This window comes from Ranitomeya imitator, chromosome 1 (assembly GCF_032444005.1).
Source record: "Ranitomeya imitator isolate aRanImi1 chromosome 1, aRanImi1.pri, whole genome shotgun sequence".
NCBI classification, from domain to species: domain Eukaryota; kingdom Metazoa; phylum Chordata; class Amphibia; order Anura; family Dendrobatidae; genus Ranitomeya; species Ranitomeya imitator.
This window is the reverse complement of record NC_091282.1, coordinates 4,550,162-4,575,743: the sequence shown is the minus strand read 5'-3', so window position 1 is coordinate 4,575,743 and position 25,582 is coordinate 4,550,162. Positions and strand designations below refer to the sequence as shown.

At 50.9% G+C, this 25,582-nt stretch overlaps 1 protein-coding gene across 3 annotated transcripts in view; it reads right to left on the bottom strand.

The window, feature by feature from the left end:
- Positions 1-25,582, bottom strand: part of TLN1 (talin 1) — a 111,927-nt gene that overhangs the window by 28,368 nt on the left and 57,977 nt on the right. For 2 of the 3 annotated variants that reach the window (XM_069745550.1, XM_069745556.1), the window contains exons 15-31: positions 25,384-25,492; positions 25,081-25,289; positions 24,894-24,992; positions 18,187-18,240; positions 13,529-13,696; positions 13,157-13,451; positions 11,212-11,378; positions 10,997-11,125; positions 10,801-10,914; positions 10,511-10,624; positions 10,303-10,437; positions 9,988-10,116; positions 9,815-9,917; positions 7,961-8,169; positions 7,768-7,887; positions 7,140-7,337; positions 5,218-5,357 (exon numbers count right to left, since the gene is read on the bottom strand). In XM_069745550.1, the coding sequence (XP_069601651.1) occupies positions 5,218-5,357; positions 7,140-7,337; positions 7,768-7,887; positions 7,961-8,169; positions 9,815-9,917; positions 9,988-10,116; positions 10,303-10,437; positions 10,511-10,624; positions 10,801-10,914; positions 10,997-11,125; positions 11,212-11,378; positions 13,157-13,451; positions 13,529-13,696; positions 18,187-18,240; positions 24,894-24,992; positions 25,081-25,289; positions 25,384-25,492 (2,492 nt within the window). The remainder of the gene's footprint in view (positions 1-5,217; positions 5,358-7,139; positions 7,338-7,767; positions 7,888-7,960; positions 8,170-9,814; positions 9,918-9,987; positions 10,117-10,302; positions 10,438-10,510; positions 10,625-10,800; positions 10,915-10,996; positions 11,126-11,211; positions 11,379-13,156; positions 13,452-13,528; positions 13,697-18,186; positions 18,241-24,893; positions 24,993-25,080; positions 25,290-25,383; positions 25,493-25,582) is intronic. The other variant, XM_069745561.1, reaches the window with a different exon arrangement.

The following is a 25,582-nucleotide window of genomic DNA, read 5'->3' as shown; positions in this document are numbered from 1 at the left end:
GAAAAGTAACATTTGGCACCTCCTAAGTCTTGGAGGGGAGATGCTAATTGCGGCCTGAGGGAATCTATTCCTGAGAACCTTTTTCACAAGAGAAAATAATATATTCATTGGGGGTGCGGCTGTGGCCCAATCAAACAGGCAGCAGTTATGATATTGACCTGAGGGGCCGGTCTAGAAACCTGACCTCCAGACCAAAGTTATAAATTTAGGCTGCAGACAGAGAATTGTGTTCACATCATGAGGGCAGCCTGAGAAGCTGGTGTGATCCAATCTACATTCTTCCTACCCTCAGGGAGCAAAAAGCAACTACCAGTTAGATAATTTCTGTAAGTTTCTCCTGTTTATTTTGATACTGTTTTGCATAAGTTGTATGTCTTTTTATTATATTTTTATACCTTTTTCTTATTGTAAGCATTGAACCTTTTGTTATTAAAGTATTTTAACAAGTTGAACCTTGAAAGTTCTAAAAGAATCCATAGCCTAAGGTGTGTGAGCCTTATGAGTAATAGAGATATTTTTATTACTATTATTATTTCCGTGACTCATCGCCTGTGTATTCGATGAGTGATGGCAGCGTGTATGAGCGAGTGTGTGGCCTGGGTCAGTGTGTGATTTATGCTCCCATTACAGCATAGGACAGAGGCTGAATGCTGGACTGCGAATGGGGAGATTAACCCTTGTAGGCACAACCCCAAGTCACGTGTGAGAGTGGGCACGTGACGAATAAGTTACACCACGGAGTAGGGATCCGTGACATATACCATTAATCTCCACCCACACAGAGGCGGCACAATGCTATATACAGTTATACTCCACCCACACAGAGACAGCACAGCACTATATACTGTTATACTCCACCCACACCATGTAAGCACTGCGCCATATATGGTTATACTCCACCCACACAGAGGCCTCACTACACTTGCTATATACCGTTATACTCCACCCACACCATGGCGGCACTACACTATATACCATTCCACTCCACCCTCTCAGAGGCAGCACTACGCTATGTACCATTATTATTAAATATTCTCCACCAACACTGAGGCGACACTATAATATATACCATTAACCTCCACCCACATTGAGGTGGCACTACGTTACATACTGTTATACTCCGCTAACACCAAGGCGGCACTACACTATATACACAGTAATACTACACCCACACCGAGGCGGCACTACACTATATACCATTATACTCCACCCACACTGCAGTGGCATTGCACTATATACTGTTATACTCCACCCACACAGAGGCAGCACTATGCTATATACAGTTATATTCCTGTCACACCGGGGTGGAACTACGTTATATACCATTAATCCCCACCCACACCAAGGCGGCACTATGCTAGATACCATTATACTCCACCCACACTGTGGCGCCACAGCACTACATACTATCATAATCTGCTTACACAGAAGCGGAACTATGCTCCACCCACATCAGGGCGGCACTCTGCTATATATGGTTATACTCCACCCACACCATGTAAGCACTGTGCCATATATCGTTATACTCCACCCACACCAGGGCGGCACTCTGCTATATATGGTTATACTCCACCCACACAGAGGCAGCACAGCGCTATATACTGTTATACTCCACCCACACCGTGTAAGCACTGCACGATAAATTGTAATACTTTACCCACACAGAGGCCTAAGTACACTTGCTATATACACCTATACTTCACCTACACCGAGGCGGCACTTCACGATATATTGTAATACTCCACACACATAGAGGCAGCACTATGCTACATACCATTATATTCCCCTTACACAAAGGCCACATTACACTAGATGGTTACACTCAGCTCACACAGAGGTGGCACTATACTGTATAACGGTATACTCCACCCACACCATGGCAGCACTGTGCTATATACTGCTATACTCCACCCAAACTGTTGCGGCACTATGCTAGATACTATGATACTCCACCCACAAAGGGCGGCACTGCACTACATACTATCATATTCTACTTACAGAGGCGGAACTATGCTCCACCCACACCAGGGCGGCACTCTGCTATATATGGTTATACTCCACCCACACAGAGGCAGCACAGCGCTACATACTGTTATACTCCACCCACACCGTGTAAGCACTGCGCCATATATCGTTACACTCCACCCACACCAAGGCGGCACGGCACGATATAATGTAAAACTCCACGCACAGAGGCCTCACTACACTTGCTATATACCGTTATACTCCACCCACACCATGGCGGCACTACACTATATACCATTCCACCCTCTCAGAGGCAGCACTACGCTATGTACCATTATACTCCACTCACACAAGGGTGGCACTGCGCTATATACAAATATACCGTACTCCAGCAATACTGAGGCGGCACTATAATATATACCATTAAACTCCACCCACATCGAGGCGGCACTACGCTACATACTGTTATACTCAACCAACAACAAGGCGGCACTACACTATTATAATCCAATCACACAAAGGTGGCACTGTGCTATATACCATTATACTCCACCCACACCAAGGCAGCACTGCGCTATATACAGTTATACTCTGCTCACACCAAGGCAGCACTGCACTATATACTATAAAACTCCGCCCACACCAAGGTGGCACTACGCTATATACACTGTTATACTCCACCCACACCGAGGCGGCACTGCACTATATACCATTATACTCCACCCACACCGAGGCGGCACTACACTATATACAGTTAAATTCAGCCAACACCAAGGCAGCACTGCGCTATATACAGTTATACTCTGCTCACACCAAGGCAGCACTGCACTATATACTATAAAACTCCGCCCACACCAAGGTGGCACTACGCTATATACACTGTTATACTCCACCCACACCGAGGCGGCACTGCACTATATACCATTATACTCCACCCACACCTAGGCGGCACTACACTATATACAGTTAAATTCAGCCAACACCAAGGTGGCACTACGCTATATACAGTTATACTCTGCTCACACCAAGGCAGCACTGCACTATATACTATAAAACTCCGCCCACACCAAGGTGGCACTACGCTATATACACTGTTATACTCCACCCACACCGAGGCGGCACTGCACTATATACCATTATACTCCACCCACACCGAGGCGGCACTACACTATATACAGTTAAATTCAGCCAACACCAAGGTGGCACTACGCTATATACAGTTATACTCTGCTCACACCAAGGCAGCACTGCACTATATACTATAATATACAATATATTGTTATATTCCTGTCACACCGGGGCGGAACTACGTTATATACCATTAAACTCCAACCTCACCGAGGCAGCACTATGCTACATACTGTTATACTCAGCCAACATCAAGGCGGCACTACACTATATACCGTTATACTCCACCCACACCAAGGCGGCACTACACTATATACCGTTATACTCCACCCACACCAAGGCGGCACTACACTATATACCGTTATACTCCACCCACACCAAGGCGGCACTACACAGATCCACATGTAAAGCGTCATGGAATAAATGGAGCTATAATAATAAATAATATTATACTCCACCAACACTGAGGAGGCACTATGTTATATATCAGTGTTTCTCAACTCCAGTCCTAAAGACCCCACAACAGGTCATGTTTTCAGGGTTTCCTTAGTATTGCATAGGCGAAGGAATTAATGCCTGTGCAGGTGATGAAATTATCACCCGTGCAATACTAAGGAAATCCTGAAAACCTGACCTGTTGTGGGGTCTTGAGGACCGGAGTTGAGAAACACTACTACATACTATTATACTCCTAGCACAAAGGCGGCACTGGACTATATATATACTCCACCAATACTGAGGCGGCACTATAATATTTACCATTAAACTCCACCCACACCGTGGTAGCACTACGCTATACACCATATATTCCACCCACACTGCGGCGGCATTGCACTATATACCATTATACTCCACCCACACAGAGGCAGCACTATGCTATATACCGTTACATTCCCCTCACACCGAGGCGGCACTACGCTATATACCATTAAACTCCACATTCACTGAGGCGGCACTACACTACATACTGTTATACTCAGTGTAGTGAAATAAGTATATATCTATATGTGTGCAGCGAACTATGTATAGGTTTATTGTGTGACTAGTAATAATTGAACATCTGTCCTGAAAGCTGCAGGTCTCACCCAGGTGTTAAAATGTACTTTTCTGAGACAACAGACTTCTGTCTCCAAATCTCACCAGGGGCTCTTGCTAGGAACCAAGAAGAAAGGTAACATTTGACACCTCCTAGCTCTTTGAAGAGAGATGTCAATTACAGCCTGACACTATCTGTGGGAAGCTTTACACAAAGAATCTCAGAGAAAATAATATATTCATTGGGGGCGCAGCCGTGGTCAATCAAAAAACAAACAATTAGAATATCAACTTGAGGGGCTGGTCTAGAAATCTGACCTCCAAGGTGAGACTATAAATTTGGCTTGTATACATTGAAAATTGTTCACATGTGAGGGCAGCCTTGGAAGCTGATGTGATCCAGTCTATATTCATCCTACCCTCAGGGAGCAGAAGCAGACTACAAGTTAGCCATTTCTGTATGTTTTCTCCTGTTTATTTTATACTGTTTTGCATAGCTGTATTCTTTTTATTACCATATTTTTGTATCTGTTTCTTTACTGTAAGCAGTGAACCTTTTTGTATTAAAGCATAAAACTTTAACAGTTGAACCTTGCATGTTCTAAAGAATCCATAGCCTTAAACTGTATGAGTATGACTGTATGTATGAATGCTGTATGTATGAGTGGTAGACAGTATTAGTAATATTTCCGGGACTCATCGCCCGTGTATTCGGTGAGTGGTGGCAGCGTGTATGAGCGGGTTTGTGGCCTGGGTCGGTGTGTGATTTATGCTCCCATTACAGCATAGGACAGAGGTTGAATGCTGGACAGAGAGGGGAGATAGATTAACCCTTGCAGGCGCAGCCTCAAGTCATGTGCTGAGAGTGGACACGTGACGAATTAGTGGCAGCACGGAGGGGGATCCGTGACACTCAGCCAACATCAAGGCAGCACTACGCTATATACCGTTATACACCGTCCACACTGAGGCGGCACTACACTATATACCGCTATACTCCGCCCACACTGAGGCAGAGCATTAATATATAACATGCACACAGTGTACTGGTCAGTATTATACGTTGCACCCGGCCACTCACACACTTACCTGGCGGCAGCCGCGAGCTGGCTCTTCAGGTTAGGGGCGGCAGGATCGGCAGACAGAGCTTTCGCTGCCAGAAGTAACTTGCTGGATGACAGGGAAATGCTCTTCAGGTTGGAGACCACCTGCGCCTGATCCTCCTTGTTCTGCAGGTAAAAGATGGAAAACAGTTCTGAATTTCATCCTGTCACACGTCCCTCGCTTTAGCGCCTTTGTACGTCCTCCTGTCACACGTCCCTCGCTTTAGCGCCTTTGTACGTCCTCCTGTCACACGTCCCTCGCTTTAGCGCCTTTGTACGTCCTCCTGTCACACGTCCCTCGCTTTAGCGCCTTTGTACGTCCTCCTGTCACAGGTCGCTCTGTCTGTTTGTACATACACCTGCTTCACAAGCCAGCTCCATGTCTTGACGTCCTTGCACCTGCGTCTGTCCTCGCACCTGCGTCTGTTCTCGTACCTGCGTCTGTTCTGCCATCTCCTGACGTCTTCATACCTGCGTCTGTCCTGCCATCTCCTGACGTCTTCATACCTGCGTCTGTCCTGCCATCTCCTGACGTCTTCATACCTGCGTCTGTCCTGCCATCTCCTGCCGTCCTTGGACCTGTGTCTGTCCTGCTGTCCTTGTACCTGCGTCTGTCCGGCCATCTTCTGCCATCCTCGTACTGGCGTTTGTCTTGCCATCTCCTGACGTCCTCATACCTGCGTCTGTCCTGCCATCTTCTGCCGTCCTAATATCTGTGTCTGTCCTGCCATCTCCTGGTGTCCTCGTACCAGCGTCTGTCCTGCCATCTCCTGACATCCTCGTACTTGCGTCTGTCCTGCCATCTCCTGACGTCCTCGTACCTGCGTCTGTCCTGCCATCCTCATACCTGCGTCTGTCCTGCCATCTACTGCCGTACTAATACCTGCGTCTGTCCTGCCATCTCCTATCGTCCTCATACCTGCGCCTATCCTGCCATCTCCTGCCGTCCTCATACCTGCGTCTGTCCTGCCATCTCCCGACGTCCTCGTACCTGGGTCTGTCCTTCCACCTCCTGCTGTCCTAATACTTGCGTCTGTCCTGCCACCTCCTGCCGTCCTTGTACCTGCGTCTGTCCTGCCACCTCCTGTCGTCCTCGTACCTGCGTCTGTCCTGCCACATCCTGACGTCTTCATACCTGCGTCTGTCCTGCCATCTCCTGACAGCCTCATACCTGCTTCTGTCCTGCCATCTCCTGCCATCCTCATACCTGCATCTGTCCTTGTACCTGCGTCTGTCCTTGTACCTGCGTCTGTCCTGCCATCTCCTAACGTCTTCATACCTGCGTCTGTCCTGCCACCTCCTGCCGTCCTTGTACCTGCGTCTGTCCTGCCACCTCCTGTCGTCCTCGTACCTGCGTCTGTCCTGCCATCTCCTGACATCCTCATACCTGCTTCTGTCCTGCCATCTCCTGACAGCCTCATACCTGCTTCTGTCCTGCCATCTCCTGCCGTTCTCGTACCTGCGTCTGTCCTCTTACCTGCATCTGTCCTGCCATCTCCTGATGTCTTCATACCTGCTTCTGTTCTGCCATCTCCTGACACCCTCATACCTGCAATCTGTCCTGCCATCCTCATACCTGCATCTGTCCTCATACCTGCGTCTGTCCTGCCATCTCCTGACATCCTCATACCTGCGTCTGTCTTGCCATCTCCTGACGTCCTTGCACCTGCGTCTGTCCTCATACCTGCGTCTGTCCTTGTACCTGCGTCTGTCCTGCCATCCTCATACCTGCGTCTGTCCTGCCATCTCCTGACGTCCTTGCACCTGCGTCTGTCCTCATACCTGCATATGTCCTTGTACCTGCGTCTGTCCTGCCATCTCCTGACGTCTTCATACCTGCGTCTGTCCTGCCATCTCCTGACAGCCTCATACCTGCTTCTGTTCTGCCATCTCCTGCCGATCTCGTACCTGTGTCTGTCCTGCCATCTCCACTCCTGCCTGGAGGAACTCATTGAAGTCCTGTCCATATTTCCCAGAGGCTTTGGCCAAGTCTTGAGTGGTTCCTCGGGACGCTTGCACAATCTCATTAGCCGACTGGTTGAGGCCGACGGCCGCCTGGTTCAGCTGACTCTGCGCTTCTTGGAAGTTCTTATTGCTGGGAGGGAACTGAAAAGTAAAGACAAAGTGGCAGGTAGCGCTACCATAGGGTTGGGATGATAAATGTACAGGAAGGAGCAGAGAGGGTAATGTCCATGTGCAGAGACGCATGCAGGTGGTCAGCCACATTGTGGAATGGAATGGTCAGTCACCCTGGGTAGAGGAAATTGTCAGTCATGGGGGTGGTCAGCCACGCTGGGTGGAGGAAATGGTCAGCCACGCTGGGTGGAGAGAATGCTCAGTCACGCTGGGTTGGGAGCGAATGGTCAGCCACGCTGGGTTGGGATCGAATGGTCAGCCACAGTGGGGAGTCAGTCACACTGGAGGGGAGGGAATGGTAAATTACGGGATGGTCAGCCACGCTTGAGGATGAGGGAATGGTCAGCCACACTGGCGGCAGCTCCACCAGAAGAAGAGGAAGAAGGGAGAGGTGACTTACGGAGTTGGCTAGGAGCTTCTTGCTGGCTTCCCCGATGCTCTTGATGGCGGCATCCACATCCCTCTGCCCGGGAAGGCAGTTCACACAGCGGCTCAGCGCCTGGGACACTGCTTTAGCCACCTACAGAGAAATCCATCAAACTGACGTTCTCTGAACCGCCTAACACGTGATGGCAGCAGCCCCCAGTTCTCACCTGAGCAAGTCTCTGCTGCCCCTCAGCGTCAGCAGGTTTACCCACAGCCCTTTTAGCTTCTTCTATAAGATTTCCAGCCTTGTCCATGACGTCTCCGGCACACTCCAGCATTGCATTCTGCACAGCCGGATCCGAAGAATTCGCAGCTACTCCACGACTCGCCTGTGCCAGAGATTTCAGAGCCTGTGCGACATCACGGGCAGCGCGGCCTAACAGAGAGGAGTAACGTGAGAGAATCTGGCCGGAGTGGTGGGAGGGCAATCAGAGGAGAAAGACTGGTCAGAAGGGACGGAGGCGGCAAGAGGAACTGGAGACCAGCCGGGGAGAGGGGCGGGCGGCGGCCAGAGGAGAGAGGGGAGGGCGGCGGCCAGAGGGGAGGGCGTCGGCCAGAGGAGAGAGGGAAGGGCGGCGGCCAGAGGAGAGAGGGAAGGGCGGCGGCCAGAGGAGAGCGGGGAGGGCGGCGGCCAGAGGAGAGAGGGGCGGGCGGCGGCCAGAGGAGAGAGGGGCGGGCGGCGGCCAGAGGAGAGAGGGGCGGGCGGCGGCCAGAGGAGAGAGGGGCGGGCGGCGGAAAGAGGAGAGAAGGGAGGGCGGCGGCCAGAGGAGAGAGGGGAGGGCGGCGGCCAGAGGAGAGCGGGGAGGGCGGCGGCCAGAGGAGAGCGGGGAGGGCGGCGGCCAGAGGAGAGAGGGGCGGGCGGCGGCCAGAGGAGAGAGGGGAGGGCGGCGGCCAGAGGAGAGAGGGGCGGGCGGCGGAAAGAGGAGAGAGGGGCGGGCGGCGGCAAGAGGAGAGAGGGGCGGGCGGCGGCCAGAGGAGAGCGGGGAGGGCGGCGGCCAGAGGAGAGAGGGGAGGGCGGCGGCCAGAGGAGAGAGGGGCGGGCGGCGGAAAGAGGAGAGAGGGGCGGGCGGCGGCAAGAGGAGAGAGGGGCGGGCGGCGGCCAGAGGAGAGAGGGGAGGGCGGCGGCCAGAGGAGAGAGGGGCGGGCGGCGGCAAGAGGAGAGAGGGGCGGGCGGCGGCCAGAGGAGAGCGGGGAGGGCGGCGGCCAGAGGAGAGCGGGGAGGGCGGCGGCCAGAGGAGAGCGGGGAGGGCGGCGGCCAGAGGAGAGAGGGGCGGGCGGCGGCCAGAGGAGAGAGGGGCGGGCGGCGGCCAGAGGGCAGAGGGGAGGGTGGCGGCCAGAGGAGAGAGGGGAGGGCGGCGGCCAGAGGAGAGAAGGGAGGGCGGCGGCCAGAGGAGAGAAGGGAGGGCGGCGGCCAGAGGAGAGAGGGGAGGGCGGCGGCCAGAGGAGAGAGGGGAGGGCGGCGGCCAGAGGAGAGAGGGGAGGGCGGCGGCCAGAGGGGACAGAGATTCATCGGTCAGAGGGGACGGAGATTCATCGGTCAGAGGGGACGGAGATTCATCGGTCAGAGGGGACGGAGATTCATCGGTCAGAGGGGACGGAGATTAGAGGGGACGGAGATACACCGGCCAGAGGGGACGGAGATACACCGGCCAGAGGAGAGCGGGGAGGGCGGCGGACAGAGGAGAGCAGGGGATGGCGGCGGCCAGAGGAGAGCAGGGGATGGCGGCGGCCAGAGGAGAGCAGGGAAGGGCGGTGGCCAGAGGAGAGCAGGGAAGGGCGGTGGCCAGAGGAGAGCAGGGAAGGGTGGTGGCCAGAGGAGAGCAGGGAAGGGCGGCAGCCAGAGGGCGGTGGCCAGAGGAGCCAGAGGGCGGCGGCCAGAGGACGGCAGCCAGAGGCGAGATATAGACCAGCCAGAGGAGACGTAGATGAGACCAGTCAGAGGAAATGACACAGAGACCAGCCAGAAGAGACAGAGAAAATAGTCTTGGAAGTACGACACACAGAAGAGACCGCTTGCGTACCGGTGTAATTCTCATTCCCATGGACGATCTCCCCCAGCAGTTGGGCAATGGACGAACTCACGGCTTTTGTGCTGCTCCCCAGATCCTGGGAGCATTTCTCCATCTGTGACAGACAATAGTGAGAGTTGTATTCTGCGTCCCCTGTTACGGGCGGTCTCACTGATGTTACTCACCGTCTCGCCAGGTAACGGCTGCAGTTTCCCCTCTCTCGCTGCAGCTTTGGCCTCCTGGAGGTCTTGTTCCAAAGATCGAATGAGGCTCAGAGCAGAATCGATCTCCAGAGGACCACAAGCCTCCTGCGCCTGGAAGCATCACATAAATAATATTGCAGCTCACTGAGGTAGGGTTCAGATTTCCGTTCGGGGGCTTTGCGGAGGGCTGCGTACGTAATCCATTAAGCCCCGCATACTTCTGCATGCGTCCTGCATACCTATCTTTAACATTGGGTATGCAGGACCCAATGCCCCCTTATAGACCTCCCCTGGTACCTTCTGTGCAGCCGTCCGCAGCTCAGCCAGAGCGGCAGCCAAGTTCTTCGTGCACTGACCGAGCTGCATGGCTGACGCCGGATCTGACACCGTAGGGACAGCGGCTTTTCCAGCGGCGACGAGTTTACCACCCGGCTGTAACCAGGAGAAACACACATCAGAAGAGAGGATCACAACCCTCATCCTCCCATATTACATCCTACGTTACCTGCAGGAAGTTCTGGCTGGCGCTGATCAGTGATAATTGGGCACTAGGACTGTCTGGTTGGGACTGGCTGCCCCGAACTCCCTGCACCAACATGGGGATCTGATCAGCTACAACCTACAGCAAGAAAAATGGAGCCAGAGAATCAGTCGGGTGCAGAAAAGCAGAGTGCGAGGGGACAGGGTGAGCAGGACGGGGCAGGGCACTACAGGGGAAGGCCGGGATGGAGCACCATGGGGTAAGGGAGGACCAGTTTGCGGTGAAGTAGTACGGGGGGTGGCCAGAGTACTCACCTTGCAGCTTTGCACCAGCTGTTGCTGAGCGGCGGGGTTCTTGTTGCTGGATGCGGCATTCTGTGCAGCTGCAATGGTTTGCGTAGCGGAAGCTGCAGCCTGTTTAGCGGCTTGCTAGAGGAAAGAACAATACATAGCTTTACGTATGGGGGTGATCGAACCTCCCTGACACACATGCGGCGATCTCTCCCGTTACCTCCAGCTTGTGCACCAGCTTCTTCTTGATGGCGTTCTGGGCGGCTGCGTTGGTGGCCATGCGCAGCCCTTCTGCCGCCTCCCGAAGCTTCTGCTGCTGTTCCTCGCTATCCGGGTGAGCGGCGGCTCCCTGTGCGAAAAGTCAGAGTCGTCACAACCAACAACAGAACAGATGGCCCGGGGACCGGGGGGGGGGGGGGGGGACCCAGAACCAACCTTGGCCGCCTCCACCATCCTGGCAGTGGCATCTGCTAGTAGTTTGGCTGCACTGAGGAGCTTTCGTGAATTCTCCAGATCGCTCTCCTGCTCGGCATCAGCCTTGATGGCGCCCACAAGATCGGACGTAGCTTGCGCTAGAATTCGGGCCTGTCGCACCATCTCGCCTAGGACAAGACCAGGAGAGATAACCAGCAGTGCCTGGGAGCTCGGCACCCTACCACCCTGGGAGCTCCGCATCCTACCCCCACCCTGGGATGGGAACTCTGCATCCTACCACCCCGGGAGCTCCGCATCCTACCCCCACCCCGGGAGCTCCACATCCTACCACCCTGGGAGCTCCGCATCCTACCACCCTGGGAGCTCCGCATCCTACCCCCACCCTGGAATGGGAACTCTGCATCCTACCACCCCGGGAGCTCCGCATCCTACCCCTACCCCGGGAGCTCCACATCCTACCACCCTGGGAGCTCCGCATCCTACCACCCTGGGAGCTCCGCATCCTACCCCCACCCCGGGAGCTCCGCATCCTACCACCCTGGGAGCTCCGCATCCTACCACCCTGGGAGCTCGGCACCCTACCACCCCGGGAGCTCCGCATCCTACCCCCACCCTAGGAGCTCTGCATCCTACCACCCCGGGAGCTCCGCATCCTACCCCCACCCTGGGAGCTCGGCACCCTACCACCCCGGGAGCTCCGCATCCTACCCCCACCCCGGGAGCTCCGCATCCTACCACCCTGGGAGCTCCGCATCCTACCACCCTGGGAGCTCGGCACCCTACCCCCACCCTGGGAGCTCTGCATCCTACCACCCTGGGAGCTCCGCATCCTACCCCCACCCCGGGAGCTCCGCATCCTACCACCCTGGGAGCTCCGCATCCTACCACCCTGGGAGCTCGGCACCCTACCACCCCGGGAGCTCCGCATCCTACCCCCACCCTGGGAGCTCGGCACCCTACCACCCCGGGAGCTCCGCATCCTACCCCCAACCCTGGGAGCTCTGCATCCTACCACCCCGGGAGCTCCGCATCCTACCCCCACCCTGGGAGCTCTGCATCCTACCACCCCGGGAGCTCCGCATCCTACCCCCACCCCGGGAGCTCCGCATCCTACCACCCTGGGAGCTCCGCATCCTACCACCCTGGGAGCTCGGCACCCTACCACCCCGGGAGCTCCGCATCCTACCCCCACCCTGGGAGCTCTGCATCCTACCACCCCGGGAGCTCCGCATCCTACCCCCACCCCGGGAGCTTGGCACCCTACCACCCCGGGAGCTTGGCACCCTACCACCCCGGGAGCTCCGCATCTTACCACCCTGGGAGCTCCGCATCCTACCCCCACCCCGGGAGCTCCGCATCCTACCACCCTGGGAGCTCGGCACCCTACCACCCCGGGAGCTCCGCATCCTACCACCCTGGGAGCTCCGCATCCTACCACCCCGGGAGCTCCGCATCCTACCCCCTCCCTGGGCATTGGATTAAAGTGACACTATGATAACTACTCCAGACACACTCATAGCTGCAAACGCTGCGTAGAATAAGCACGAGTCATCGAGAAAGTGCACTTTTATAAGGCGCAGTCCAACAATTACACTTCGTCACCAATCAGTAAGACCAGAAATAAGAGTCTGTCTGGGTTACACTGGATGCAGAGTATGGCCAAGCAATCGTTGTGCTCGGATGCCTCATCAGTTCCGCAGGCCATGAAGAGGAGAGCACACAGCCGCTCACCACTCAGGTGATCCAGGACCAGCTCCTTGTGAATGTGTGATGGAGACCAGATGAAAGGATGTCTGACTACACAGGACTTGTGTGTAGTCTGTTGCCATGGTCACACATAGCTCTGCACAGCAGCTGCTGACATTTATTGTGCTCCGTTTCTTATCCCTGCATATGGTACGTCCATCTATGACGTGTCATGCTCCCTGTGGCACCCGGCACTCACCAGCATCACCCATGGAGCTGAAGATGTTCTCCGTCACATTCAGGATGGTGTCGGTGGCTTGGTCGTACCGTCCAGTGGAGGGAGCTCCAGAAGCATTGTTTTTGATGTGCTGTAGTAGGTCGTTGAGGGCTTGAGTGACGGCAGACGCTGCTACCCCGACGGCCTTCAGCAGCTCAGGGTCTGATGTGGAATCCTTGGAGGACTCCACGCAGCCTTCAACAGACTTGGCCACCTGCTTCCCGGCCTCCAGGAGCTGCTGCTGGCAGACAGGGGAGCTGATTGTGGGTGCCACCACCTGAAAGTAAAAGGATTCATGGTCACGATGTCATAAGTGGGAGACACCCTACATCTCGTCACACTGGGCTGACGTACCTTAGTGCAGGCCACCAACTGAGACGTAGACAGGGCACACTGGGTGGCAGCCGCAATCACCTGGGCTTGCTGCACAGGGTCATCTGTCCTCTCCGCCACATTCTTCGCTTTCAGAACTAGAGCGGCCGCCGCACTTGCTACTGCCTTAGCCAGCTGCATCAGCATGTCCTAGACAGAGAGAGAGAGTCAACCGGAAACGAGCAATGCTGGAGAATCAGCAAAACCGAAAAAAAAGGGACCCAAATCAGACACAAACAGATCTGAAGGTGAGAAAGTAATCCACATAGAAAGGATCTGACCCGAGAGTGAAACTGCCAAACCCAGAGATAACTGGGGACTGCCTCAAACATGTTCCTCACCAGGGAAGAACCAGATACACGGGTCCTCACCCAACTACATCCTGACGAGCTCAACAGCACTGGATTTTCCTTTTATTTTTCGAAAGAAATTATAGTGCATACAAAAGAAAAATGTACATGGTCGACATTACCCAGTTGACACGTTTCAACTGCACTAGGCAGTCTTACTCATGACTTAGTCCTGACCGGGGACTACATTCACCCAACCAGCCCCAAACATATATTTCACCGGGGAAGAACCATATACACGGGTCCTCACACAACTACATCCTGACCAGAACTGTTTGGAGATAGTATACACCTGAGCAGCCCCAAACATACCCCTCACCGGGGAAGAACCAGGTGCACAAGTCTTCACCCAACTACATCCTGAAGAGCAGTCCGGGGAAAGCATGCACCTGACCAGTCCCAAACATACCCCTCACCGGGGAAGAACCAAGTACACAGGTCACAATTCAACTATATCCTGGCCAGAGCTGTCCAGAGACTGCATGAACCCAACCAGCCCCAAACATACTCCTCTCTTGGGAAGAACCAAGTACACGGGTCCTCACCCATCTACACGGGCCCTCACTAGAACTGTATGCGGATCGCATGCACCTGCCAAGCCCCAAACATACCCCTTCCGGGGGAAGAACTAGGAGTAAGTCTCCTGACAAGAGCTGTTCAGGGACTGCATGCACCCAACCATCCCCAACCCACACTCTTCACCGGGAAAGAACTAGGAGTAAGTCTCAAAACAAGAGCTGTTCAGAGACTGCATGCACCCAACCATCCCCAACCACACCCCTCACCATGGAAGAACTAGGAGTAAGGGTCCTAACAAGAGCTGTCCAGGGACTGCATGCACCCAACCATCCCCAACCACACCCCTCACCATGGAAGAACTAGAAGTAAGGGTCCTAACAAGAGCTGTCCGGGGACTGCATGCACCCGATACCCAACCACACCCCTCACCGTGGAAGAACTAGGAGTAAGGGTCTTGACAAGAGCTGTCCAGGGACTGCATGCACCCGATCCCCAACCACACCCCTCACCGTGGAAGAACGAGGAGTAAGGGTCCTGACAAGAGCTGTCCAGGGACTGCATGTACCCGACAATCCCCAACACACACTCTTCACCGGGGAAGAACTAGAAGTGTCCTAACAAGAGCGGTCCAGGGACTGCATGCACCTGATCCCCAAACACACCCCTCACCGTGGAAGAACTAGGAGTAAGGGTCCTGACAAGAGCTGTTCAGGGTCTGCATGCACCCAACCATCCCCAACACACACTCTTCACCGGGGAAGAACTAGAAGTGTCCTAACAAGAGCTGTCCAGGGACTGCATGTACCCGACCAGCCCCCAAAACACCATTCAACGGAGAAGAACTAGGATTAATTGTCCTGACATAACTTCATCCTGACCAGAGCGGTCCAAGGACTGCATGCACCCAACCAATCCCAAACACACAACTCACCGGGGAAGAGCTAGGAGTACATGACCTGACCAGAGCTGTCCGGGGACTGCATGTATCCGACCAGCCCAAGCACACCACTCACGGGAGAAGAACTAGGAGTACATGACCTGACCAGAGCTGTCCAGGGACTGCATGTACCCGACCAGCCCCAAAAACACCACTCACGGGAGAAGAACTAGGATTAATTGTCCTGACATAACTTCATCCTGACCAGAGCGGTCCAAGGACTGCATGCACCCAACCAATCCCACACACATATCTCACCGGGGAAGAACTAGGAGTACATGACCTGACCCAAATACATCCTGACCAGAACTGTCCGGGGACTGCATGCACCCCACCAGCCCCAAATACACTATTCACGAGATAAGAACTAGGAGTGTTTTGACCCACCTACACCCTCACCAGAACTTTCTGCGCTTGCCTGCACCTGCTCAACCCCAAAACATACCCCTCATCGGGGGAAGAACTAGGTGATTTCTGACAACTACATCCCAATCAGAGCTGTCCAGGGATTGTATGCACCTGATCATCCCCAAACACACGCCTCACGGGAGAACAACTAGGAGGGTTGTGACCCAACATTTTCAGCCCCCGAGGAAGCCCATGTGAAATGCAAGTTGGGAAGTTAGGACTCACCAGGACACACTCCTTTCATGGGTAATGCATATATTATTTACTGTCTACTTTTAACCCTGCCTGATCCTCACTTGGTGACTTCACACAATGAAGCTCACTCTGCACTGTTATACTGTTATTATAAGATGTTGTCACTCTTTACATGTGGGAGCCATCCAGTGGGACATTTGTCTTATATTTATACCGTGTAGTTGCTGATGTGCTTCTATATTTTGGCATCCACACCATCTACTGGTCACTAGAGAGGGGTGAAAGTGCTCGAATAAAAGTGTTATCTAAGCATGAGATCTGCGCTGAAATCTCATCTCCCAAGATCTTGATGCCGAGATCTCCATCTGCACATGTGCTGCCCCCGGCAGCCATTTTCCCGGAGTCCACTGCATAGTAAACCATGTAAGTGCGGGGGCTCTGGGCTTTCACAAAATGTCGGCAGAGCCCATGCACCACCGAACAATGGCAGCTGCACCCATCCGAACACCCCCTCATCCCAGCCTGTGGCCTGTAGCAACGCTCCGCTCTTGCCTCCTCCAACTGCGGCCCTGGGACCCCACTTCACCGCAGCCACCACCCCCGGTAAGCAATAAGACGCATGGATTATAAGCAGCACCATTTTATTAAAAAAGGGGTTTTTTTCCAATTTTTCTCCTCAAAATTTGGGGTGCGTCTTATAATCCGGGGCGTCTTATAGTCCGCAAAACACAGTAAATTGATATTTCTAAATATATGACTGGCTTATGTTTTGCCTCTTATCAGATCCTACAACTTATTGTCTATTAACTTTGCAAAACAAGGTCATTGAACAATGATGTTTGCTGATAAATTGATTACACATTGCCCAGGCCAGCCAGTTTGTTTACTTGCAAAATAGAGGAGGAAAAACTATGTAAATAGAATAATTAAACAATCAGAGGTGATCTTGTCACCATACATGCACCCATGCAACATAATTCATCCAGATAGCAAAGAGATATAGAGAACCAGAGACTCTTTTCAAGACAGCAGCCAAGACATCATGGCCCCATCACAAGGGACACAGAATTCACATTCTACAGGATGCCAGCATAGGGGATCACAGCTGAAATTATGCAGATGCTTGGTCTCCCCCGACTACCCCCCCAACACACGCACACACATTTTCTTCTTCCCCTTCACTTTTCTATCTTTCAATTTACATTTATGCTTCCAAAAAATAATGTCAAATGAACAGGATTTTTTATATCAACTTCATTTATATATTAGAATTCTGATTTTTGTCAAATGTGACCTGTCTTATGATATTGCATTTTCTTATCTCCTGACAATGGAGTATTATCTGCTTGTGATTTTCCTATATTAAAATCAATACAATTTTGAATTTGAGAGAATAAAGATAAGCTCCATTGACTATCACTGAACCCATAAACACATTTGTGGTAGTCAGGATATGGACCCACCGGTCACCTGAGCCCCATGGATACGTTTGTGAAAGCCAGCATTGGGACCCACCAGTCACCTGGCTTCATGGAGATGTTCAGAGAAGCCAGGTTGTGAGTCCTGTAGTGATAATCTCTTGCTGATAAAACACTGATTGGCATCAGTAAGTGACATCCCTGGAATCAGGCTTTCTTGCCCTATATTATACTGCTCTCAGAATAAATAGTGAAAACCTGCTGACAGATCCCCTCTAATAAAGGGGATCTGCGTTTCAGAAATGGTCCCTGACAAAAGAAGCACACTGTCTGCTAGTTTGGATGCTCAGGAATCGGCAGTTATCAGGCACCCTGCAGCTTGACAGTAAAGATGCATTTTATCCACAGCACCCTCGCAGGGAAAATGAAGCATCAAACAGAAGTATTTGAAATCAATGGATTGTGTGTGCAAAGAAGGGCAGGATGGGTCCTCTAGAAAGTGATGCCCTATACACACGCTGTGCACTCTGCAAGGAGGACCCCTCTGAGAACAAAGAACATATTAATAGTGTCTATAAAACTTATCAAAGGCAAGTGTGAATGCAAAACACTCCCCAACTACGGTGAGAAACCAGGCGGAGACCCTCAGAGCACCAGTGACAAAGAGCTACAGCCAAGCAGCAGAATGAGCCCGAAATCAGGAAAAATGATTAAAATAATCAAATTATTAAAGAAGAAGATTCCAGATTAACCCTTCAATCACAAAGACCCCACACCAGGAAGCTACAGAACATATAACAATACTCGTGTTACCGTCTTCTGATCTGACACTGAGGTGAGAGTGCGAGTGGCTCTGCCTGCCGACATCTGTGGGAACCCACAAAAGTGGAAATGTGGACAAGAACCCAAAAATGAACACACAGAAGAACAAGTGGAGGAAGGAGATAGAGAGAGGGCACATTATATACATAGACATCAATGGAGTGGAGGTCCTCTCAAAAAAGAAGCCAATAGAAGTGGTCCAGATAAAGATATGGTCCACACAGAGGGGCTTATAAAGGGAGAAAGAGAAAAGAAGGAGCCACAGGGACAATCGACAGGAAAGAGGAAGAGGAGGAGCCACAGGGACAAATGACAGGAAGGCGGAAGAAGAGCCACAGCAACAGGAAGGAGGAAGAGGAGGAGCCACAGGGACAAATGACAGGAAAGAGGAGGAACCACAGGGAAAAGCGACAGGAAGGAGGAAGAGGAGGAGCCACAGGGACAAATGACAGGAAAGAGGAGGAACCACACGGAAAATCGACAGGAAGGAGGAAGAGGAGGAGCCACAGGGACAAATGACAGGAAGGCGGAAGAGGAGCCACAGCAACAGGAAGGAGGAAGAGGAGGAGTCACAGGGACAAATGACAGGAAGGCGGAAGAGGAGCCACAGCAACAGGAAGGAGGAAGAGGAGGAGCCACAGGGACAAATGACAGGAAAGAGGAGGAACCACAGGGAAAATCGACAGGAAGGAGGAAGAGGAGGAGCCACAGGGACAAATGACAGGAAAGAGGAGGAACCACACGGAAAATCGACAGGAAGGAGGAAGAGGAGGAGCCACAGGGACAAATGACAGGAAGGCGGAAGAGGAGCCACAGCAACAGGAAGGAGGAAGAGGAGGAGTCACAGGGACAAATGACAGGAAGGCGGAAGAGGAGCCACAGCAACAGGAAGGAGGAAGAGGAGGAGCCACAGGGACAAATGACAGGAAAGAGGAGGAACCACAGGGAAAATCGACAGGAAGGAGGAAGAGGAGGAGCCACAGGGACAAAAGACAGGAAGGCGGAAGAGGAGCCACAGCAACAGGAAGGAGGAAGAGGAGAAGTCACAGGGACAATTGACAGGAAGAGGGAAGAGGAGGAGACACAGCAAAAATCAACAGGAAGGAGGAAGAGGAGGAGCCACAGGGACAAATGACAGAAAGGCGAAAGAGGAGGAGCCACGGCAACAGGAAGGAGGAAGAGGAGGAGCCACCGGGACAATTGACAGGAAAGAGGAAGAGGAGGAACCACAAGGAAAATCGACAGGAAGAAGGAAGAGGAGGAGCAAAAGTTACAATCGACAGGAATGCGGAAGAGCAGGAGCCACAGCAACAATCAACAGGAAGGCGGAAGAGGAGGAGCCACAGCGACAATCGATAGGAAGAAGGAAAAGGAGGAGCCACAGGGTCAATCGACAGGAAGGAGGAAGAAGAGGAGCCACAGGGTCAGTCTACAAAAAGGAAGAGGAGCCAAAGGGGCAATTTACATCTACAGAAAGAAGATGAGACAAGGATAATCCACATCTAATCTACCGAAAGAAAAGGAGACAAGGATAATCCACATCTAATCTACAGAAAGAGAAGGAATTAGTGATAATTACATCTACAGGAAGAGGAACGGACACAGATAGTCTACATTTATAGGAAGAGGAAACACAGGGATAATCTACATTTACAGGAAGCAAGAGGTGACACATGGATAATCTACATCTGTGGGAGGCAGGAGGTGACAGGGATAATTACATCTGTGGGAAGCAGGAGGCGACACAGGGATAATCTACATCTGTGGGAAGCAGGAGGAGACACAGGGATAATCTACATCTGTGGAAAGTAGGAGGAGGCACAGGGATGATCTACATCTGTGGGAAGCAGGAGGAGGCACAGGGATGATCTACATCTGTGGGAAGCAGGAGGAGGCACAGGGATGATCTACATCTGTGGGAAGCAGGAGGAGACACAGGGATAATCTACATCTGTGGGAAGCAGGAGGAGACACAGGGATAATCTACATCTGTGGGAAGCAGGAGGCAACACAGGGATAATCTACATCTGTGGGAAGCAGGAGGCGACACAGGGATAATCTACATCTGTGGGAAGTAGGAGGAGGCACAGGGATGATCTACATCTGTGAGAAGCAGGAGGAGACACAGGGATAATCTACATCTGTGGGAAGCAGGAGGCGACACAGGGATAATCTACATCTGTGGGAAGCAGGAGGCGACACAGGGATAATCTACATCTGTGGGAAGTAGGAGGAGGCACAGGGATGATCTACATCTGTGGGAAGCAGGAGGTGACACAGGGATAATCTACATCTGTGGGAAGCAGGAGGTGACACAGGGATAATCTACATCTATTGGAAGCAGGAGGTGACATAGGGATGATCTACATCTGTGGGAAGCAGGAGGCGACACAGGGATAATCTACATCTGTGGGAAGCAGGAGGCGACACAGGGATAATCTACATCTGTGGGAAGTAGGAGGAGGCACAGGGATGATCTACATCTGTGAGAAGCAGGAGGAGACACAGGGATAATCTACATCTGTGGAAAGCAGGAGGTGACACAGGGATGATCTACATCTGTGGGAAGCAGGAGGAGACACAGGGATAATCTACATCTGTGGGAAGCAGGAGGAGACACAGGGATAATCTACATCTGTGGGAAGCAGGAGGCAACACAGGGATAATCTACATCTGTGGGAAGCAGGAGGCGACACAGGGATAATCTACATCTGTGGGAAGCAGGAGGCGACACAGGGATAATCTACATCTGTGGGAAGTAGGAGGAGGCACAGGGATGATCTACATCTGTGAGAAGCAGGAGGAGACACAGGGATAATCTACATCTGTGGAAAGCAGGAGGTGACACAGGGATAATCTACATCTGTGGGAAGCAGGAGGTGACACAGGGATAAACTACATCTGTGGGAAGCAAGAGGAGACACAGGGATAAACTACATCTGTGGGAAGCAGGAGGCGACACAGGGATAATCTACATCTGTGGAAAGCAGGAGGTGACACAGGGATAATCTACATCTGTGGGAGGCAGGAGGTGACAGGGATAATCTACATCTGTGGGAAGCAGGAGGTGACAGGGATAATCTAGATCTGTGGGAAGCAGGAGGTGACACAGGGATGATCTACATCTGTGGGAGGCAGGAGGTGACAGGGATAATCTACATCTGTGGGAAGCAGGAGGTGACATAGGGATAATCTACATCTGTGGGAAGCAGGAGATGACACAGGGATAATAGACATCTGTGGGAAGCAGGAGGTGACACAGGGATAATCTACATCTGTGGGAAGGTGGTGGTGACACAGGGATAATCTACATCTGTGGGAAGCAGGAGGTGACAGGGATAATCTACATCTAGAATCATAGAATGGATTCAGGCCCCAGAGCCATTTACGGCCCTTGACCTTTTAGCAGGCCCCCGAGCAGATTCTCAGGGCCCGCAGTATTTTGATTGCCACCAGCTCATTAATTTCTTCTTGCTCTGTTAGCCCACACACACACACAATGTTCCCTACTGAACACTGAAGGGCATGCAATGAAAGATTACATCTTGAAACCAGTGCCAGAGTCAGGATGTACTTTGTGGGCGGAGTTTGTACGGCCCCCTGAAGGATGGTATAAATATATAAAAAGATTCCCCACCCCTACACTATACCATCTCAGACAGATGTCTGTCTTGCCTGAAGACTTCCATTGAAGGAGAACTCATCACCTCATGTGGCCGCCTTTTCCACTCATTGATCACCCTCACTGTCAGAAAGTTTGTCCTAATATCTAATTTGTATCTTCTCCCTTTCAGTTTCGTTCCATTGCTTCTCGTGTTTCCATGTGCAAATGAGAATAATAATGATCCTCTACACTGCGACAGCCCTTCAGATATTTGTAGACAGCTATAAGTCTCCGCTCAATCTTCTTTTTTGCAAGCTAAACATTCCCAGATCCTTTAACCTTTCCTCATAGGAAATATTTTGCAGTCCGCTCACCATCTTGGTAGCTCTTCTCTGAACTAGCTCCAGTTTTTCAATGTCTTTTTTAAAATGTGGTGCCCAGAACTGGACACAGTATTCCACATGAGGCCTGACCAAGGAGGAGTAGAGTGCAATAATGACTTCACGTGATCTAGGCTCTATGCTTCTCTTAATTCATCCTAGATCAGTGTTTGCCTTTTTTGCTGCTGCATCAGACTGTTGACTCATGTGCAGCCTGTGATCTATTAGTATACCCAAGTCTTTTCAACACGTGCTGTTGCTTAGTTCTATTCCTCCCATTGTGTAGATGTAATTTTTGTTTTTCTTGCCCAGATGTAGAATCTTGCATTTCTCCGAGGTAAATACCATTATAGTAGTCGCTACTGATTATTCAAGCTTATCTAGATCCTTCTGAATCCTTGCTCTGTCTTCACTAGTGTTAGCTATCCCTCCTAGCTTTGCACGGTCTGTAAATTTGATTAGTTTACCTTCAGTTGCCTTGTCTAGATCATTTACAAAAATGCTGAACAAAACTGAGCCAGGACAGACCCTTGTGGTACCCTACTTCAAGCACTCTTCCAATTGGATGTGAAACTTTTGTTTACCACCCTTGGAGTACGATCACTGAGACAGTTATGAATCCACCTAAACATAGCCATGTCAATCACATACTTTTCAATAAGGATAGTATGACACACTTTATCAAATGCTTTTTCTGAAGTTGAGATATACTATATCTACCGAATTTCTCTGATCAACCCAGTCAGTGATTCCATCATAGAAAGAAATTAGTCTGGCATGATTTGATTGCTACAAACTCAAGCTCGCTTTGATTTATTACTGTATTCTTATCCAAGAACTTACATACATGATGTTTCCAAATTTGTTCAAAGCTCTTTTCTGGTATAGAAGTAAGTCTCACTGGCCTGTAATTTCCTTCCTCCATCTTCTTTCCTTTTTTAAATATAGAGACATCTGCCCTTGTCCAATCTTCGGGAACGTCTCCAGTTCTCCAGGATTTTTCAAAGATTCTGGCTAGTGGTTCTTCAATTTCCCCTGCCAACTTTTTCAGTCCATTAGGATTTAAGGGGTAATGTTTCTCCTTGTGGAGAGTGACATACTGACCCTGGTATGTCAATGTAAGGAGGATTATTCGCCGCGCAATGATCCTCTAGGAAATTAAGTATGCAAATTGCATCTTCAGAGAGGAAGAGGACTGGAACTCTATAGCATCACCTGATGGAAGTAGCGATCCTACTAGTCATTATCAACACATTAACCCAGTACCCTATGATGTCATTCATCTGGGCCAGGAGCTGTTAATTCATGTAAATTAGCTAAGTGCTCCCTCACCATCTCTTTGTTTATGGATAGTGTGGATTATTTTATTCCTTTCATGGCCCCGTGAAGATCAGTTGATGTTATATTTGCTTTCTTAGTGAGCACAGATGCAACATAGGAATTTATAAGTTCGGCTTCTCGACATCATTTCTGACCACTTCACCCTGTTCATCCTGTAAAAATTCTATAGCATCTTTGACTTTTCTTTTGATTTTGACATACCCCAAAAAAACCTTGTTTACTGCTTTTGGTCTCCCTTGCAAACCAAACTTCATTACTGGCTTTAGCTCATCTAACTCTTGCCCTGCGTTCCCTGCAGACAGCAGTATATTCTTCTTTAGATATGCCCCGTCTTTCCATTTGATATACATTTCTTTCTTCCTCTTTAGGAAGTGATAAGTTCTGTGTTCATCCATCCTGACCTCTTTAAATGCTTCCAATTCTACCTTCTTTTCGAGATTCTTACAGATTGTGCAGTGCAAATCTCATTTAGCAAAGTATCCCAATCCTCCTTCGACATTTCTGTCCTTTACAATATCCAACCATTGGACCTTTCCTACCCTCTTTCCAAGTTCATTAAAATCTTCTAATCCGAAATTCGAGGATAGCATGATCGTTGCCCCCTAAATTACCGGCCACATTTACTTGCTCAACCATTTCCTCCCTGTTGATAAGAATTAGGTCCAAGATTGCAGATCCTCTTTGTTCTCTCTTCTACCTTTTCAAATATAAAGCTGTCAGCAATAGAAGATAAGAAATTTCTGGACCCATTACTTTCCCCTGACAGAGATGCCCAATAAATATCTGGATAGTTAAAATCTCTCATGATACCATGTCATACTTTTTTTTGAGAACAAAGATGTCTGCTGTAAAATGAGTTTATCCATATCTTTAGTCTGTCCATGCGGCCTATAGTAAACACCTTGAATAGTGTCCTTTCTGTTGTTCTCTCCTTCTATTCTTACCCAAACAGTTTCTACAGAGATACCAGTCTCAGAAGCTTGGATCTCTGTGGAGATATACATTTTCCTAACATACAATGCAATACCTCCTCCCCTCTTGTTAATCCTGTTTCTTATAAATCAAAATTATAAATAGGTTGTAGCCTTCAAGGTTTGTATTCCAATCTAAAGGAAAAGGATGGGACACAGGGGTAATCTACATGTACAGGAAGCAGGAGAGGACACAAGCATAATCTACATGTACATGAAGAGGAATTGACACAGGGATAATCTATTTATTCAGGATAATTAAGATATAAGGAAAATCTAAATCTACATTAAGAGGAGGAGAGACCAGAGTAACGAAAGATAGCAAGTCAAGACAGGAGGTAGTCATAGGAAGTGATAATTAGAAGTAGGCAACAAAATAAAACTTGAGAAACTCACGCTTACCTGAAAACGTGGGTCAGTGTCACACTCCCCAATCTGTTGCAGCAATTCTCCACTTGTCTGACCGACATTTCCAGCAGCCTGAAGAAGGACCTGTCTTGGCTTAGAACACAAGAAAGACACAGATTCAGTGCGGGACAAAATATTCCAGTGCATGATAGAAGAGTGGCACACTAGACACTGAACACACCTCGGTGCTCGCAGGCTGGGCAGTCTTCAGAAGCTCAGACACGGCTCCAGCCAGGTTCTTGGCCGCATGGAGAAGCTGTCTACCGTTCCCACCTTCGTCTTCCATGAGAGCTGCCAGAAGCTTCACACCCCGGGACATCTCCGTAAGGTTAGAGGAGATGGTGGTAACCGCACATCCCACTGCTGTGTAATCGGTGTCAGCCGGATCTCCTGAATCACAGAAGAGAGGTGGTCAGAGGCACAGATTTCTGCAGGCTGCTCCTGTCCCATACATCTAGTGCTGCTGCCGGGGAGGAGGCCTCACCTGCTGTCAGGTTTACAACAGACGCAGTCCCAGCAGTGATGGCGTCCACCTGGGAATGGATCTCATGCTTGGATTCATCCATCTTGTTTTTCCGCCAGGCTTTTGCTGCCTAAAATTATTTCAAACTTTAAACAAATCCAGGAATAGTGGGGAAGTGTATTAACAGGCTGATATGTCGCCTTATAATCCCCCTGTAGAC